This window comes from Drosophila miranda (genome assembly GCF_003369915.1).
Source record: "Drosophila miranda strain MSH22 chromosome Y unlocalized genomic scaffold, D.miranda_PacBio2.1 Contig_Y3_pilon, whole genome shotgun sequence".
NCBI classification, from domain to species: Eukaryota; Metazoa; Arthropoda; class Insecta; order Diptera; family Drosophilidae; genus Drosophila; species Drosophila miranda.
In genome coordinates, this window is record NW_022881625.1 from 5,280,685 (window position 1) to 5,300,925 (window position 20,241).

At 44.4% G+C, this 20,241-nt stretch overlaps 1 protein-coding gene across 1 annotated transcript; it reads right to left on the bottom strand.

Annotated features, from left to right (window-relative positions):
* Positions 1 to 305: 305 nt before the first annotated feature.
* LOC117194622 lies at positions 306 to 1,617 on the bottom strand. Its single transcript, XM_033399149.1, has 4 exons — positions 1,369 to 1,617; positions 1,037 to 1,301; positions 601 to 971; positions 306 to 343 (listed from the first exon to the last, which is right to left on the bottom strand). Exons 2-4 carry the CDS (start codon positions 1,051 to 1,053, stop codon positions 306 to 308), a joined length of 426 nt encoding a protein of 141 aa, XP_033255040.1. The 5' UTR covers positions 1,054 to 1,301; positions 1,369 to 1,617.
* Positions 1,618 to 20,241: the final 18,624 nt, after the last annotated feature.

A 20,241-nucleotide genomic window follows, 5' to 3' on the forward strand; every position in this document is an offset into this window, starting at 1 on the left:
AAGAAGAAGGCCTGCCTCGCTCTCTCGTGAGAATGGACTTTGAATTTCGAATATTTCGGTATCTATTTTCATTGCGGCCAAAAACGGAGAGACGATTCCGTGTATTGCGATGCCAGCATCAACGAAAATAGATGCCCAAATGGAAGTGCAAACATCTCTGAAGGGAGGGGTGGAGTGTCGGGCGTGTGGCCGTGTGTCTTCTGTCAGTGTGTGATTGGATACTGCTTGCTGCTTTTTGCTCGATGGCTGCCCCTAGAGCACGAGGTGCAGGCGTATCTGGAACACCAGCTGCTCGACGGTCTTCTTCAGGAGCGCCGCCAGGGACAGGATGAATCCCAGGAGGCTGAGAGAGAACAGCCAGGGCGTGGTCATGAGCACGGCAAAGACGAGCTGGCATTGGCCATGCGCCACAGCAACTGGCGCTGGATGGTGCGCAGCTTGAACTTGCTGTTCCACAATCGGTGGCGCTTCGAGCCGACGGTTTCGTTGAAGCCCACGGTCTTCTCGACCAGCCAGAACACCGCGCAGCACAGCAGTTGCAGCACCAGCAGCACGACCTTGACCACAGCGGTCTCCAAGACGAGGTGGTACAAGGCCAACATGCGCTGACGGTGCTCCGGCTGCATTGTGGAGAGCATGACTGCGCTGAGGGACTCCAGCGGTGAGACCCTGGGGGAAGGGCCGTCGGAGAGCTCCTCCACTCCGAGTCCGACTCGGTGCGCTCTATCGAGCTGAACTCGCTCTGGCTCTGACAGGTCTGGCTCTGACAGGAGCACGACTCCTCCTCTTGGTCCTCCTCGGTGGGCATCGAGTAGTCGCCCTCGTAGTCGCCCTCGTAGCGGCAGTCGGAGTACTCTTCGTGGGTGTCGTCGTAGTAGTCTCCGCGGCTGTCTGGAGAAGTGCCGCCTGTCCAGAGGGAGCTCAACACGGGCGGTGGTCCCATCGAAGCCATCTGTGGCACAGCATTGAATCTGCAGGGGAGCCGGGGGTAAGTTATGTCCTGGGGGGAAGGGGAGTCTGGGCTGCTGCCGCTCACCCATCTGAATCCCCCATCGGAGGCAAGGTGGGGGGTGAGCGTGACCTATTGGACCAATTGGGCGGGACAGCAGAGGACTGGTGTGGATTTGGCCTAGGAAGGGCATCGCATTGAGTCCATTCTTGTCGGCGGAACCTTCGGGGGGGACCTGCAGCCCCGGCTGCTGCTGCTGCTGCTGGTCGGTAAAGACGAAGGATCCCATGGATCCGAAAATACCCCGCGAGCGGGTGAATGGGGAACGTGGATTGTTAATAGTTGGATTCATCTTATTCCAACACCTGTGAGGAAATATTCGTTCATGGGCTTTGTTTTGTATTTGTATTTTTATTTACTTTATGTTCCCTGTGCTTTCGATATTTGCTGCCGTTCTCTGTGTTGTGCCGCTCTCTCCAGATATTCGTACTGAATGATTTCCAGAGCCAGTTCTGAACGGCTCCAAGTGATAGTTCAGGGCCCACTTCGATGTTGTGTTTCGAATCACAGGTCAGGTGACCTACTTTCCCTGGGCAGAGCTGCGACTTGCAATAGTTGATCGGCTTTGTTGGTTTGGGATAGGACTTGCGATAAATACCATGACACCATACTCCTTGGAGTGGCCAAAATGTTGGCTACCATTCTGGGATTAAGGAGTTAAGGGTTAAGGGTTAAGGGTTAAGGAGAGTGGGGAAGGGGGGGGGTATATTTTTGCTTGGCTTTACATCTTCCTTAAGCCGCTGTTTTGTGTCACAGCCAACCTGTCATTTGTACATTGAATTGCTGCTCGAGAGGTCTCTTTGGAGTCCTCTGTTCCCCGTGTACAAATTTACATAAAATCACAGGAAGCACTTAGGATTAATAGGAGGCACTCATCCCCCTCTACTCCCTCTCCACCTTTTGGTGGTGTCATGGGTTAAGCATTTGCTGTGTTCGGCATTTAAAATTTCCAAGAGGCCGCCAGCCGGCAAGTGTCATTGCAGTCCCTCCAGTCGACTCCACTCCAGTCCAGTTTTTTCCCAAACTGTGCGACGTGAATAACTTTGATGACTTCTTGGCCCAAAGGCGCCAACACAATACAAATACTCCTTCCTTTTTTGTCAATAAGTTTATTTTCAGTCGTTACATTTACGAATAACAGGCGAGTTTTTCTACTCAAATCAAATATTAAAATTAAAAAACGAAACAGTTATTGGTTGATGTCTTTCAGCTTCTCTGGATCAGTCTACTCAAGCCAAATCATTGTCTTGTCGATCCTAACCTGCATGGAAGCCAGCTACGACAAGGAGACGCAGCGCATACTGGCCGTCTTCACCATTCTGCTGGTGTCCGTGGAGTTCTGCCTGCTGGTTGGCTCCCTGCCAGTACTCTCAATTTCGACGCACATGCTCATGCTGCGCGCCGTCTCCAGCAGCTTCATCAAGAGCTTTGCTCTCTACTCGATCTTTGTGCTTACGTTTAGTCTGTGCTTCTACATACTGTTTGGCAAGCCCCAGGTGGATTCCTCCTCTCCGAAGGACAGCACGCCAGAGCCAGCAAAGGAGGGAGAAGATGAGAGTCACTTCAACACATTCTCCGTGCCCATCGAGGCGCTCATCAAGACGATTGTGATGCTCACGGGAGAATTTGATGCCGGTGACATAAAGTTTGACAGCGTCTACACTTACCTGATCTTCCTGCTCTTTGTGTTCTTCGTGACCATTGTGCTGTTCAATCTCCTGAATGGTCTGGCTGTCAGCGATACTCAGGTGGGTTTATATTTCCTTTTCTTCCTCGGCTTTATCCAACTGTTTTCTCCCCTCTCTTTTCCCACAGGCCATCAAGGCCCAGGCGGAACTGAACGGCGCCATTGTCCGAACCAATCTGCTGACCCGCTACGAGCAAGTTCTCACTGGCCGAGATGGACACGCTCAGACCTCATCGTCCCAGTTGGACAAAGGCAGTCGGTTCGCTCGAGGAAGATTATGAGCTAGTCACCGGTTCAATCGTAATTTTCTTCATGCTTTTCTTGAGTTTCACGCCCTCGTGGCTTTTCCCACACTTGGGACCCCACTAGGCAGAAAAGCGAAAGGAGAGAAAATCTTCACTGATGAATCGCCTGATCGGATCGGATGGGCTGTTATATACTCACAACACATACTCATTGGCCGCATTTGCGAATCGCTGGGCTGTGAACAAGCTTGAATTGAAAGAGTGTCGGTGGGATATGAAAAGTATTGCGTTCTGCTCTGGCATAGGATCCCAGCTTTAATATAAGGGGGATTCCGCTTCCAAGCAACGATGCGACAATCAACGGACATTGATTAACAACTGTATGTACATATGCATCTACAGTGGGTACACAGCAAGGCAGGCGCGATTAGATACAGGCCAGCGCCGAGCAGCGTAGACACCCAGTACCCTGCCACCCTCCGAGGGAAACAGAGAGCGATGAAGGGGGATCTGTGTGTGCGTATCCAATGAATTAATATTTCATTCTAGAACGCAGTTGTCTGCGTTAGTTGGGCACACACACACATAGTACATATATGCTGGCAGCGTTCCCATTCAATCTACTCGACGGCTGATGCACGCCAGTAGCCCCCGCTGGAAACTTCCGCAGATTCTGGAACGCAGAGGATGCGGGCTATCGGCGACAGGGGTATACTACTAAGCAGAAAGAGAAGGCGAGTTCATATTATTGCCAATTTAATGCAAGAAAAATAAAGAGAGTGGAGTGGGCGATGCCAAAGGCAGAAGAAAGAAAGGCCGTAAACCAAAAGAAGAAGGCCTGTCTCGCTCTCTCGTGAGAATGGACTTTGAATTTCGAATATTTCGGTATCTATTTTCATTGCGGCCAAAAACGGAGAGACGATTCCGTGTATTGCGATGCCAGCATCAACGAAAATAGATGCCCAAATGGAAGTGCAAACATCTCTGAAGGGAGGGGTGGAGTGTCGGGCGTGTGGCCGTGTGTCTTCTGTCAGTGTGTGATTGGATACTGCTTGCTGCTTTTTGCTCGATGGCTGCCCCTAGAGCACGAGGTGCAGGCGTATCTGGAACACCAGCTGCTCGACGGTCTTCTTCAGGAGCGCCGCCAGGGACAGGATGAATCCCAGGAGGCTGAGAGAGAACAGCCAGGGCGTGGTCATGAGCACGGCAAAGACGAGCTGGCATTGGCCATGCGCCACAGCAACTGGCGCTGGATGGTGCGCAGCTTGAACTTGCTGTTCCACAATCGGTGGCGCTTCGAGCCGACGGTTTCGTTGAAGCCCACGGTCTTCTCGACCAGCCAGAACACCGCGCAGCACAGCAGTTGCAGCACCAGCAGCACGACCTTGACCACAGCGGTCTCCAAGACGAGGTGGTACAAGGCCAACATGCGCTGACGGTGCTCCGGCTGCATTGTGGAGAGCACGACTGCGCCGAGGGACTCCAGCGGGGAGACCCTGGGGAAGGGCCGTCGGAGAGCTCCTCCCACTCCGAGTCCGACTCGGTGCGCTCTATCGAGCTGAACTCGCTCTGGCTCTGACAGGTCTGGCTCTGACAGGAGCACGACTCCTCCTCTTGGTCCTCCTCGGTGGGCATCGAGTAGTCGCCCTCGTAGTCGCCCTCGTAGCGGCAGTCGGAGTACTCTTCGTGGGTGTCGTCGTAGTAGTCTCCGCGGCTGTCTGGAGAAGCGCCGCCTGTCCAGAGGGAGCTCAACACGGGCGGTGGTCCCATCGAAGCCATCTGTGGCACAGCATTGAATCTGCAGGGGAGCCGGGGGTAAGTTATGTCCTGGGGGGAAGGGGAGTCTGGGCTGCTGCCGCTCACCCATCTGAATCCCCCATCGGAGGCAAGGTGGGGGGTGAGCGTGACCTATTGGACCAATTGGGCGGGACAGCAGAGGACTGGTGTGGATTTGGCCTAGGAAGGGCATCGCATTGAGTCCATTCTTGTCGGCGGAACCTTCGGGGGGACCTGCAGCCCCGGCTGCTGCTGCTGCTGCTGGTCTGTAAAGACGAAGGATCCCATGGATCCGAAAATACCCCGCGAGCGGGTGAATGGGGAACGTGGATTGTTAATAGTTGGATTCATCTTATTCCAGCACCTGTGAGGAAATATTCGTTCATGGGCTTTGTTTTGTATTTGTATTTTTATTTACTTTATGTTCCCTGTGCTTTCGATATTTGCTGCCGTTCTCTGTGTTGTGCCGCTCTCTCCAGATATTCGTACTGAATGATTTCCAGAGCCAGTTCTGAACGGCTCCAAGTGATAGTTCAGGGCCCACTTCGATGTTGTGTTTCGAATCACAGGTCAGGTGACCTACTTTCCCGGGGCAGAGCTGCGACTTGCAATAGTTGATCGGCTTTGTTGGTTTGGGATAGGACTTGCGATAAATACCATGACACCATACTCCTTGGAGTGGCCAAAATGTTGGCTACCATTCTGGGATTAAGGAGTTAAGGGTTAAGGGTTAAGGGTTAAGGAGAGTGGGGAAGGGGGGGGGTATATTTTTGCTTGGCTTTACATCTTCCTTAAGCCGCTGTTTTGTGTCACAGCCAACCTGTCATTTGTACATTGAATTGCTGCTCGAGAGGTCTCTTTGGAGTCCTCTGTTCCCCGTGTACAAATTTACATAAAATCACAGGAAGCACTTAGGATTAATAGGAGGCACTCATCCCCCTCTACTCCCTCTCCACCTTTTGGTGGTGTCATGGGTTAAGCATTTGCTGTGTTCGGCATTTAAAATTTCCAAGAGGCCGCCAGCCGGCAAGTGTCATTGCAGTCCCTCCAGTCGACTCCACTCCAGTCCAGTTTTTTCCCAAACTGTGCGACGTGAATAACTTTGATGACTTCTTGGCCCAAAGGCGCCAACACAATACAAATACTCCTCCCTTTTTTGTCAATAAGTTTATTTTCAGTCGTTACATTTACGAATAACAGGCGAGTTTTTCTACTCAAATCAAATATTAAAATTAAAAAACGAAACAGTTATTGGTTGATGTCTTTCAGCTTCTCTGGATCAGTCTACTCAAGCCAAATCATTGTCTTGTCGATCCTAACCTGCATGGAAGCCAGCTACGACAAGGAGACGCAGCGCATACTGGCCGTCTTCACCATTCTGCTGGTGTCCGTGGAGTTCTGCCTGCTGGTTGGCTCCCTGCCAGTACTCTCAATTTCGACGCACATGCTCATGCTGCGCGCCGTCTCCAGCAGCTTCATCAAGAGCTTTGCTCTCTACTCGATCTTTGTGCTTACGTTTAGTCTGTGCTTCTACATACTGTTTGGCAAGCCCCAGGTGGATTCCTCCTCTCCGAAGGACAGCACGCCAGAGCCAGCAAAGGAGGGAGAAGATGAGAGTCACTTCAACACATTCTCCGTGCCCATCGAGGCGCTCATCAAGACGATTGTGATGCTCACGGGAGAATTTGATGCCGGTGACATAAAGTTTGACAGCGTCTACACTTACCTGATCTTCCTGCTCTTTGTGTTCTTCATGACCATTGTGCTGTTCAATCTCCTGAATGGTCTGGCTGTCAGCGATACTCAGGTGGGTTTATATTTCCTTTTCTTCCTCGGCTTTATCCAACTGTTTTCTCCCCTCTCTTTTCCCACAGGCCATCAAGGCCCAGGCGGAACTGAACGGCGCCATTGTCCGAACCAATCTGCTGACCCGCTACGAGCAAGTTCTCACTGGCCGAGATGGACACGCTCAGACCTCATCGTCCCAGTTGAACAAAGGCAGTCGGTTCGCTCGAGGAAGATTATGAGCTAGTCACCGGTTCAATCGTAATTTTCTTCATGCTTTTCTTGAGTTTCACGCCCTCGTGGCTTTTCCCACACTTGGGACCCCACTAGGCAGAAAAGCGAAAGGAGAGAAAATCTTCACTGATGAATCGCCTGATCGGATCGGATGGGCTGTTATATACTCACAACACATACTCATTGGCCGCATTTGCGAATCGCTGGGCTGTGAACAAGCTTGAATTGAAAGAGTGTCGGCACTTCGGTGTGCCAAAGATACATATCTTTACCCCTTGAATCAGCTCGTGTTGATTTTTCTGCCGTGCATTGCACTTTTGAGCTCAGGGCCTAAACGAGAGTCACACACCACACACATGCACATTATTATCATTATCATCATCATTATGATAATGACTGTGAGCGAACGAATGCTGATGAAGCCTCATTGTCAATGTCGAAAGTTATGGGATTGGTTAAGGAAACCCAAGGTGGGATATGAAAAGTATTGCGTTCTGCTCTGGCATATGATCCCAGCTTTAATATTAGGGGGATTCCCCTTCCAAGCAACGATGGCTCCGCCCACAAAGCTTTTGTTTATTCGTTTTCTACTTTTAGCAGGACACAAGGGCGTAGTCCCAAGAGGGCTGCTAAATCAAACTGATCTTAAATTAATTTTTTTTTTTAAATCTTGCCATTTTCAGGGCTTTTGGAAGTTCCGGGGAGAATCGTAAAAGTCCCAGTACTGCCGCCTCGTCTGGGCTTAATTAAATTATTCGAAATTATCGAAACGTGCGGGGCACTGACTGACATCCCCCCAATTCTCCCACTCCACACACACCCCCCTCAAATCTTTTGTTGTGTGTTGTACGAGTACATGATGTAGGCCAGCCAATTGTTTATGAAGTGCACAGCGAGTACGAGTAGTACATATGTATATACCCAATATAGAGCATGTATATGCGATGCATGTGTGTGTATCCACTTTAGTTAAGTTAAGCATGTGTCCATGTGTTTGTGAGCTGTCCGTATTTCCGTCCCAGCTAAACATTTCTTGTATACAACTATATTTTGTTGCTTTTTATCTGCTGATGCCACTCGGAGGCGGTTCAGCATGAAGTCATGCTTGGTCTCAGCTCCAGCCCCATCTCCTCACGCATTCATCTTAATTACGAAGTTTTTATGATGACAATTTCGGGGCTGCGTTTCACTACAAGTCAGGAATATATTTCACTGTAAAAAAATTTCATTTGTAGATCAAGATTGTAGTTTTTTTCTGCCACACCTTAGTACTTTTTTCTTCATACTAGAATTTTTGGTTATTTCCCTTTGTTTTTCCAGTTTTAATGCCAAGTGTAAACAAAGCGTCTCGGGCCAGACCATCGCCTGTTGTTCATTAAGTGCAGCAAAACGCTGAGAATGCATAAAAAAAACGAGGGGGAACGTTGTGAGTTGCTGCGGAGACCGCAACTCTACATTTATACCTGATACTGCAAATTGATTTCTTGCTTTTGGCTACAAAAATGATCCGATCTGATCCAGATTCAGCAATCTGATAGATATGGTCATTATCTATGATTTCGCGTTTTTAGTTTTCTCGAATCTGCAATATTGTGGATGCAACAGATTTTCGTCTTTTGTGGGGGCGGAAGGGGGTGGGGCGAATTTCTGAGATATACGTTTTATAGTGAGATCTAACAGAAGTGCGGATACTAAATTTGGTTACTCTAGCCTTAATAGTCTCTGAGATTTGTGGATGCCCCAGATTTTCGTCCTTTGCGGGGGCGGAAGGGGGTGTGGCGAAATTTGGACACGAAACGGTCAAGGTCCGATATCACAGGAGTGTGGATACCAAATTTGGTTGCTCTGGCTCTTATAGGTTCTGAGATCCTTGAACTCATATTTTGCAATTGGCAAAACCGACTATGAAACCTGTGTGTTAGAGAGAGACAGAGCGAGAAAGAATGAAATTGTTTTCTTGATTCTGGCTATTATAATTATACGATCTGGTTCAGATTTCGCACCTTAGAACAAATAGTCATCCTCTACGATTCTGCGTTTTTGGTTTTATCGTATCTTTAAAAATGTAGATGCCACAGATTTTCGTCCTTTGTGGGGGCGGAAGTGGGCGGGGCGAAGTTTTGAAATATTTTTGTAGCAGTGACATATCACAGAAGTCTGGATCCAAAACATCGTTGCTCTAGCTCTTATAGTCTTTGAGCACTAGGCGCTGAAGGGGACGGACGGACGGACGGACAGACGAACAGACAGACAGGGCTCAATCGACTCGGCTATTGATGCTGATCAAGAATATATATACTTTATGGGGTCGGAAACGATTCCTTCTGGACGTTACACACATCCACTTTTACCACAAATCTAATATACCCCAATACTCATTTTGAGTATCGGGTTTAAAAAGTACAAATTAATCACTCCTGCTGCACTTATGTCGCAAACTTGGGCTCCACCGAACGACAACGTCATGTTGGCAATTTCCTGTGCTTTCGGGCTTTGCACTTTCCGGCCTTGCAGATGGTCCCAGTATATCCCGCATAATACATTAACAAGGGCACTGTCCACCCCGTCAATTCTTACACTTCCCAAATTAATGTACATCTTTGTCTTATTTTGTGTTCTTTATTTATGTTTTAAACACCGGGGCATGTATGGTTTTGGTATTTACTCATCGATTGTATTATAAGAAATACCAATGTACTCGATATGCCAACACACATTTATTCGAATACGACGATCAAGAAGGAAGAACGTTTACAGATATTTTGTTGCTATACGATACGGACCGATAAATATCACATAGTTCCGCGTCTAGTTTCCTGATTTCAACATGTATAAAAATAAAAATAAAATAATTGTAGGGCAACATATATTAACCCTAACCGATCGAGATATTATACTGCAATTAGTTTTATGCGATATTATACTGCGATATGATACTGCGATAGGTTTTATGCGATATTATACTGCGATAAGTCTGAGGCGAGTTATTCGACGATCGACAAAAATAGAGAAAAGAGTGAAATAAGTTAATAAAAGTAACCCAAGACCCGCGCCAAGATGGATAAAAAGATAGATTCAGAAATGCATAAATTGTCGTGTTTCGATGAGGACATAAAGGAACTCAATCTGTTCGAGCCGTATCAGGACATAGAGGAAGATTTGTTCGAGCCGTCGCAATTGTCGTGTTTCGATGAGGACATAAATGAACTCAATCTGTTGGAGCCGTCGCAATTGTCTTGTTTCGATGAGGACATAAATGAACTCAATCTGTTCGAGCCGTATCAGGACAAAGAGGCAGAGGAACATCTGCCGTGTGGATCGCTGGACCGGCTGGTTAGTACATTGCCTATGGATGTTGACGAAGACGACACTGAAGGTGAGTAGATTGTGGCAATTACATTGGAGCATGTGAATCAGACTTTTCTTCCTCCAGGTATCGTCGGTAACGATGATCTGGTCAACGATATTGGTCGCCTTCAAGCGAGCAATGAATTGCACAAAGGTACAGGCCCCCGAAAATCTGGTAACGAACGCATTGGAAGAACTGAAAATGCAAGGAAACATAATGAATGGACGCATTAACATGACTGTAAGTTTACAGAAACTAAGCGACTCAGAATTTTCCATTTACATGGATGAGTATCACATGCCGTGGTACCAATATGCAAAAAAAGTACCGGTACATAAATGGAAAATTCTTGCAGTCGCTGCAATCCCAATTAACGGGAATGAAATTCATTATTTGTATTTCCACATTTGTCCCGTTTCCAAAACATCTGCACTAGGCAGGAATGCGGTCAAGGAAGGACTCGATTTAGTATTGAGGGAGGTTGAGAGTGGGGGCTTGTCAAGTCAACTGTTGGCAGTTGGATCCGACCACTGCTTGGCAAATTCCATGCCGTGCAAAAGTGTAAGGGGAAATTCCCCATATTGTGGGATCTGCCCCACCTCAAAAAGGTTTTCCTAAAAAATGATATACATGAGGATGTGTTGTTGTCAAATATGTATGTCAAGGAATACAGGAAAGAAAATTACAAGAGTATCTTTGAGGCTACGAAGTCGGTAGACAACTTGCCCGACTACCTAATGTCTGATAAAGTTAAAGAAATCATTAAAAATGAAATAATGAACTTATTACGCGCTGTTGAAAAACATTTCGAATTTAGAAACGAACCAATATGTTTTAACAACATGAACAGCAATACCTTCGAGGAACGTGGCAAGCATTTATCAACAATTTTTATAAACATAATGAAAGTATCGTTTAAAGAAGATTTCAACAGAAACCCAGTATATTATGCTACAACTGTAGTGTTCATGGCTCTCCAAATAATGGACCAAAAAATTAAATTATTAAATAAGACGTTAGAAAATATTTTGTAGTATGTAGTATAATTATATTAATTTTAATAATAATAACAATAATAATAATAATAATAATTTGTTTTTTATTTTATTTATTTTATGTAGTATGTATTATACATGTACTATACATAATTAATGTATTTTCAGCTGTAGAATGTAGAATATTTTCAGCCTGTGCAAGATTTTCAGCTGTAGAATGTAGAATATTTCAGCCTGTACAAGATTTTCAGCTGTAGAAGCCTGTACAAGATTTTCAGCTGTAGAATGTAGAATATTTTCAGCCTGTACAAGATTTTCAGCTGTAGAATGAAGAATGTTTCAGCCTGTACAAGATTTTCAGCTGTAGAATGTAGAATATTTTCAGCCTGTACAAGATTTTCAGCTGTAGAATGTAGAATATTTAAGCCTGTACAAGATTTTCAGCTGTAGAATCCTGTACAAGATTTTCAGCTGTAGAATGTAGAATATTTTCAGCCTGTACAAGATTTTCAGCTGTAGAATGAAGAATGTTTCAGCCTGTACAAGATTTTCAGCTGTAGAATGTAGAATATTTTCAGCCTGTACAAGATTTTCAGCTGTAGAATGTAGAATATTTCAGCCTGTACAAGATTTTCAGCTGTAGAAGCCTGTACAAGATTTTTAGCTGTAGTGTTCAATTTTTGTTTGTTGTTTGATTGATTTTTGAATTGATTGTTGTTGTTTGATTGATTTTGTTGTTCTGAAGGCTTGATCCACCGGTGACCAGGGACGCAGGATGGCTCTAAGCTATAGTATTTATTGTACGAGTAATAATCAACTAGCACAGCACTAGCATTTAACCCGTATTCAGAGCAGACTGTAAGTTTAAGCTAGTCTGAAATTGTTTTTATTAACATACGAATAATGAAATTGAACAAAACCCTTAATAATTTGTTGTCAGTAAGTAAGTAGTATATAATGGTTATATAGACAGTAAATATTGTATAAACGAATATCTTTACTGTATGTACCATTTTGTACCAGAGTAAATATATTGTAATAGCAAATGTTAGATTTATGCATTCTTGAATTTTCATTTCTTTTTCTTTTCGTTATAATAGTTTTATTATCTTTAATTGGTTTTCTGTTTTCTGTTTTCGTTTTGTTTTTTTTTGCATTTGATATGATGCGGTTCAAAATGTGTGTGTTGTTTACGCACATATTATGGTTAATGGTTCTTAATCTTGTTCGTTACTCTTTTATTACACTTTTTGTATATCTTTTGTTTTATAAATTAATCTTTAGCTAAGCTGAGGAGCGTAGCGTATCGGATCAAATCAATCAAAAGTTGATGGGTCTAAGGGGCTAGCTAACGAGGCAGTCAATGGCAATGGCAATGAAAATCCAAATGGAAATTTATGCAAACCATGCGGCAAAACAAAAAAAAAAAAACTAAACTAAAAACGCAGAATCATAGACGAGGGGGAACGTTGTGAGTTGCTGCGGACACCGCAACTCTACAGTTATACCCGATATTAAGTCAGTATGGCTCTCCTCCGGCAGACGCCTCTACAGAAAATCAGTCTGAGCGTGACGTCGGGCGCTGCGTAGCCACTGCAAATTGATTTGTTTCTTTTGGCTATAAAAAATATCTGATCTAAACCAGATTCAGCAATCTGATAGATATGGTCGTTATCTATGATTCTGCGTTTTTAGTTTTCTCGAATGTGCAATATTGTGGATGCAACAGATTTTCGTCCTTTGTGGGGGCGGAAGGGGGTAAGGCGAAATTCTGAGATATAAGTTTTATAGTGAGATCTAACAGAAGTGCGGATACTAAATTTGGTTACTCTAGCCTTAAAAGTCTCTGAGATTTGTGGATGCCACAGATTTTCGTCCTTTGCGGGGGCGGAAGGGGGTGTGGCGAAACTTTGACACGAAACGGTCAAGGGCCGATATCACAGGAGTGTGGATACCAAATTTGGTTGCTCTGGCTCTTATGGGTTCTGAGAGTCTTGAACTCATATTTTGCTATTGGCAAAACCGACCATGAAACCTGTGTGTTAGAGAGAGACAGAGCGAGAATGATATTGTTTTCTTGATTCTGGCTATAATAATTATACGATCTGATCGTCGATCATCTTCTACGATTCTGCGTTTTTGGTTTTCTCGTATCTTTAAAATTTTCGTCCTTTGTGGGGGCGGAAGTGGGCGGGGCGAAGTTTTGAAATATTCTTGTAGCAGTGACATATCACAGAAGTCTGGATCCAAACCATCGTTGCTCTAGCTCCTATAGTCTTTGAGCATTAGGTGCTGAAGGGGACGGACAGACGGACGGACGGACAGACAGACAGGACTCAATCGACTCGGCTATTGATGCTGATCAAGAATATATATACTTTATATATATACACTCAAACTGTGACATCATCGCCAGAACGATGATGACACTCGTTTTCTCAAGTGTCTATTGTTTCTTTCAAGAAAAGAAAATAAATAAGAAATAAACGAAATAATCGTGCCTGACCGTCAGTCGATCCCCTCAGATAGTGTGCAACAGCAGTAAACGAAGTCCAGTTCCATGTTTACCCAATCGGGTTCGGGAGTAACCCAAGCCTCGCTTCATTTGCATGGACTTTTGGCGTCGAGTGCTTCCGTCCTCACATACCACATTACACATGTACCGAGAGCTGAATTTTCATTTCTTATTACCAATTACAATTAAATAATCCATCGATTAGGCGATATGTGGAGAGTCGAGCAACCAGGTCTCAGTTTCCCTCCCTCCCCATATACGACTACTACCTAAATCGTTGGCTGGATTCATTCGTTTGCCGATCTGGCTCCGCCCACAAAGCTTTTGTTTATTCGTTTTCTACTTTTAGCGGGACACAAGGGCGTAGTCCCAAAAGGGGTGCTAAATCAAAGTGATCTTTAATTAATTTTTTTTTTGAAAATCTTGCCATTTTCAGGGCTTTTGGAAGTTCCGGGGAGAATCGTAAAAGTCCCAGTACTGCCGCCTCGTCTGGGCTTAATTAAATTATTCGAAATTATCGAAACGTGCGGGGCACTGACTGACATCCCCCCAATTCTCCCACTCCACACACACCCCCCTCAAATCTTTTGTTGTGTGTTGTACGAGTCCATGATGTAGGCCAGCCAATTGTTTATGAAGTGCACAGCGAGTACGAGTAGTACATATGTATATACCCAATATAGAGCATGTATATGCGATGCATGTGTGTGTATCCACTTTAGTTAAGTTAAGCATGTGTCCATGTGTTTGTGAGCTGTCCGTATTTCCGTCCCAGCTTTTTGTTGCTTTTTATCTGCGGATGCCATTCGGAGGCGGTTCAGCATGAAGTCATGCTTGGTCTCAGCTCCAGCCCCATCTCCTCACGCATTCATCTTAATTACGAAGTTTTTATGATGACAATTTCGGGGCTGCGTTTCACTACAAGTCAGGTATATATTTCACTGTAAAAAAACTTCATTTGTAGATCAAGATTGTAGTTTTTTTCTGCCACACCCGAGTACTTTTTTCTTCATACTAGAATTTTTGGTTATTTCCCTTTGTTTTTCCAGTTTTAATGCCAAGGGTAAACAAAGCGTCTCGGGCCAGACCATCGCCTGTTGTTCATTAAGTGCAGCAAAACGCTGAGAATGCATAAAAAAAACGAGGGGGAACGTTGTGAGTTGCTGCGGAGACCGCAACTCTACATTTATACCCGATACTGCAAATTGATTTCTTGCTTTTGGCTACAAAAATGATCCGATCTGATCCAGATTCAGCAATCTGATAGATATGGTCATTATCTATGATTTTGCGTTTTTAGTTTTCTCGAATCTGCAATATTGTGGATGCAACAGATTTTCGTCCTTTGTGTGGGCGGAAGGGGGTGGGGCGAAATTCTGAGATATACGTTTTGTAGTGAGATCTAACAGAAGTGTGGCGAAATTTGGACACGAAACGGTCAAGGTCCGATATCACAGGAGTGTGGATACCAAATTTGGTTGCTCTGGCTCTTATAGGTTCTGAGATCCTTGAACTCATATTTTGCAATTGGCAAAACCAACCATGAAACCGTGTGTTAGAGAGAGACAGAGCGAGAAAGAATGAAATTGTTTTCTTGATTCTGGCTATAATAATTATACGATCTGGTTCAGAATTTGCCCTCTAGAAGATATAGTCATCTTCTACGATTCTGCGTTTTTGGTTTTCTCGTACCGTCGAAATTGTGGATTCCACAGATTTTCGCCCTTTGTGGGAGCGGAAGTGGGCGGGGCAAAGTTTTGAAATTTTCTTGTAGCATTGACATATCACAGAAGTCTGGATCCAAAACATCGTTGCTATAGCTCTTATAGTCTTTGAGCACTAGGCGCTGAAGGGGACGGACAGACGGACAGACGGACGGACGGACAGACGGACGGACGGACAGACGGACAGACAGACATGGCTCAATCGACTCGGCTATTGATGCTGATCAAGAATATTTATACTTTATGGGGTCGGAAACGATTCCTTCTGGACGTTACACACATCCACTTTTACCACAAATCTAATATACCCCAATACTCATTTTGAGTATCGGGTATAATAATGCCATAAATTGGATAAACAATCCAAGCACAGTTTGCCAAAAAACAGACTTTATGGACAAGCAATTTAGTTTAGTGTTAACTCTGCTCTCCTCCTCCCACGCAGCTAGAGGGTCTCTCGATCTGATCACATCACGTATTCGGGAAAGGTATGGTAAAATATCATGTGAGAATGTTATAGCAGTGTAAGACAGTACGTATATAGTATAAATTATTGGCAGACGATCGGAGAAACGCGGCTGATCCTATCGCGTAAAAAACTTTACATTAATCACGTCTGTCCCCCTTCTACTTACTCTTTCCGAAGTGTTGTCATTTGCTGATTTCACTTTTGCAGCTGCACCAACACAAAGAACTTTAGTAGAGGATTCGGTGTGCAGCTCAGAGCCAATTTTGTTGGGCAATTTCCTAGGCTCCAGCTCTCTCAGTCTCCAAATTCCAGATGTTCCCACAGACAGAAAGAAGAACAGGGCTGAAAGGTTTATAAATATAAATTCACTCAAAGAAAAAATGAGAAGTCGAAACAGTTTTCGAATCGCGAATGAAGATAATCTCATTATTATTTTTCTTTTAAAACTAGTATTAATGTCGTTGGACTCCCTTTCCTTTGTGAAACACTTTATTCTCAAATTCCAGAATGATACGAGTACTTTTTTTTTACCAGTGTTATAGTATATACATATGTGAGCTCCAAGTGAAGGGGGAATAAAATTCCACTCCAGACTCCGTATACTCTGTGATTTCGACTGGTTTCCGTAGATGAAGCAAATGTTTAAGAGTTTAAGGGCAATTTGTGTTTTCCGAAGCTTTTCGTAATAAGTATAGATTACCTTGACTACATCAATATTTCTGAAAGTAGTGCTCTTAATTGCTAGGGTCAGATGCGACTGAGAGAGGAGTTGCTCACTTTTGAAATCGTTTGCTGTTAAGTTTTCTGTTAATTATTGTGATATTACGCCATTCTGTCAACCGATGTCTTAGTAAGACTTTGGGTCGAGCTTCAGCTTGGACAAACAATGAAGTTGCTTGTCAATTGCTTAGGCAAATACTCGTACTCAGGTGGAAAAACAAATACCAGAATGGGGAAGAGGTTAAGATGGGAGACAAGAAAATATCAAATAAAGGTGCAATTAAGGAAGGTGATTGTGCGATTCTGTTTATCTTATCAACGACAAATTTTTACCCCAGGGGCGTCATTTGCAATCCTCAATTTGTTTGCATACTAAAGCAACATTAGCCGAAGAGCTACCTACAAAAGAGAAGACGATGTTTCCTGATTCCCAATTCGTAGGCTATTGATAAACAATCAGTGGGGAAATATTTAAATTAGCCAGGTCTCATGTGTGATTAGCCGATTTCATACACATTTCAAGCATCAAGGCAGACAGCAGACAGAACGGAACAGAACAGAACAAAACACAACAGAGCGGAGAAGACGTTGAGCTGACGGCTGGAGGGATCAGATCCCACAGAAGAAGCCGCCTTGAAATTTACGAAAAGAGCCGCCTATAAATCGCAAGATTTCAGCACTGCCCAGGGCTTTATCTAAAGCTCCATTCGGAACAGTATTCAAAGCATAAAGCGTAACCAATTGATTGCTAATTGATATTGATGTGTCGATTATTTTATGATTATTCTTTATGATCGTTAAATTTTGATATACCAAAAGGCGAGCGAGATCGAACACCAAACTTGATTCAAATTTGTAGATCACTTTGAACAATCAAGCCACTCCCTGAGTACTTCTCAGGCCTTGTCTTACCTTGTCTTCAGTTGGATTGTTATAATTTAATAACTACACGGGAGGGCAAATTAAGTCTGTAGTTCGGGTACCACAAAAACCACTTAAAGACGCTTTCTTTAATTGCCCCCAAAACGAAGATTTGGTTTTTATTTTTCGAGAAACCTGTGGGGTAGCATTCGGCTGCGGATGTGGCTGTGACTGTGGCTCTGCCTCCAGCTGCTGGCCAGCTCCATGGACAGACAGTCATTTGTGTAAAAATCATCGTAGCATGAAGCGTTGTCAAATACCGTTTGTTGCGAGGGTCGGTCCACTCTCATGCTTTTGTTTCGGCCATTTCAAGGTCTGTACAGAAACCGTCTGTTGGGTCAGACCTCCCTCCATTGACCAGAGCAGAGCTCTAACAATCTCTACTCGATCTTTGTGCTTACGTTTAGTCTGTGCTTCTACATACTGTTTGGCAAGCCCCAGGTGGATTCCTCCTCTCCGAAGGACAGCACGCCAGAGCCAGCAAAGGAGGGAGAAGATGATGGTCACTTCAACACATTCTCCGTGCCCATCGAGGCGCTCATCAAGACGATTGTGATGCTCACGGGAGAATTTGATGCGGTGACATAAAGTTTGACAGCGTCTACACTTACCTGATCTTCCTGCTCTTTGTGTTCTTCATGACCATTGTGCTGTTCAATCTCCTGAATGGTCTGGCTGTCAGCGATACTCAGGTGGGTTTATATTTCCTTTTCTTCCTCGGCTTTATCCAACTGTTTTCTCCCCTCTCTTTTCCCACAGGCCATCAAGGCCCAGGCGGAACTGAACGGCGCCATTGTCCGCACCAATCTGCTGACCCACTACGAGCAAGTTCTCACTGGCCGAGATGGACACGCTCAGACCTCATCGTCCCAGTTGAACAAAGGCAGTCGGTTCGCTCGAGGAAGACCATGAGCTAGTCACCGGTTCAATCGTAATTTTCTTCATGCTTTTCTTGAGTTTCACGCCCTCGTGGCTTTTCCCACACTTGGGACCCCACTTGGCAGAAAAGCGAGAGAAAATCTTCACTGATGAATCGCCTGATCGGATCGGATGGGCTGTTATATACTCACAACACATACTCATTGGCCGCATTTGCGAATCGCTGGGCTGTGAACAAGCTTGAATTGAAAGAGTGTCGGCACTTCGGTGTGCCAAAGATACATATCTTTACCCCTTGAATCAGCTCGTGGTGATTTTTCTGCCGTGCATTGCACTTTTGAGCTCAGGTCCTAAACGAGAGTCACACAACACAGCTAAAAACAGCTACTTCGAATATGGAGCTTTAATTGCTCGAATGTTCTTTTTCGTCTCTCGAGACCGAATTCCATGGAAGGGTCCCGTTAAAGCTCGTATGTGCCGCTTAAGCCGACAGCGACGGTGAACACGCGGATCAATTCCATTTTTCTCCCAAAATACTTCGGTTGTGCCTGTGCCAATATAGTGCCAAACTCTAGTGGAAGTTCACGTGTCCCTGTATTACATAATACATACCAAATTACATCAAGCTATATTGTGTGGTGAAAGTGCAAAGTGCTACGTAGAGAAAAAGAAGGTGATTATAGAGGAAAGCCGGTTTGGTACATTCACTGAACTCCGAATCTATTACAGAATCTCTTGGTCACTGGAGGTCTGCCGTGCTTTGGCGCTCTCACGCCTAACCCCCCCAAGCAACCTCCAGTGTCTTATTTTTGGCCGCTTCGAATTACTAGCGTTTCCGTTGTACGGACGATCTGTATCGACTTTGGAATGCCCTCTAATCGTATCTTGCGAGATGCAACTCAACATCCTTGATGCGGAATCGACAACGCCTAGGAATTAAAGTGGAAATTTATGTCAGCTAAAATTGTGCAGAAGATGTGAATACAAGATCAGGAATCGGAATCTAGGGTGACCTGTGTCGTGGACAACATGTGATCATCGATTCGTGAGTACGAACATACCCGCGAAATAGCAGGGTATAGCACACGCCAAGAGCGAGCTTTCGTTCGAAGAGAATTCGGACATATGCGTGCGTATGCACACACATATAAACGTGCATTAATTTGATCATCGACATTCTCTTTGCTTTGTCTTGTTCTTTTCTTTTGCTTGCATTCTTGTGTTTGCACTTCAATTAAATTTGACTTTAAATGTAAAATCATATAAACATATACAGTTATATTAAGGAATATCTTTCCTATAGAATTAATTTCTTTATCATATGTCTTAAGTCCTTTCCTAATCAACTCAATGTTAAGCCTTGATTCACTCTGGCAATGTCGGCCAAAATTCTTAACTATTTTTATATAATTAATATTGTTCCACAGCTACCGAAGCAGTTCATTGGGCCCAACGAGCTCGTCAAGGAAAGTGTTTGAATTTGGTAATGATCATTAATTTCGTATTGAATGGAAATGTTGACCTTCGTGAGTAAAACGGCTCAGTTTTGCTATGAATTGCATTTTATATTCTTAAGTTAATGAACCTTTTGTTATATATGAATCTTTTGAATCTTGATTAATATAACTATTTTGAATTAATATGAATTTGGAATAAATAAAAACCATTCTGTCTAAGTACATAATGCCAATGATGCATCGAGTGTAATAATGCAGCGGTAGTTACGTTAGGGGCCATGCCAACATCGTTCCACGCATTGCCGAAGGTAGGGAGGGTATAGAGGAACTAGTGATCTCCTACACCTAGGATCACTAAATTAAATACGCGACTACCGGATTCCTTCTTGCCATCTATGCCGACCGGGGATTGATTACATTTGTTTTTTTTTTGTTTTGATCAAAGTAGATTCTGTGTCAGTGCACTTAAATTTTTA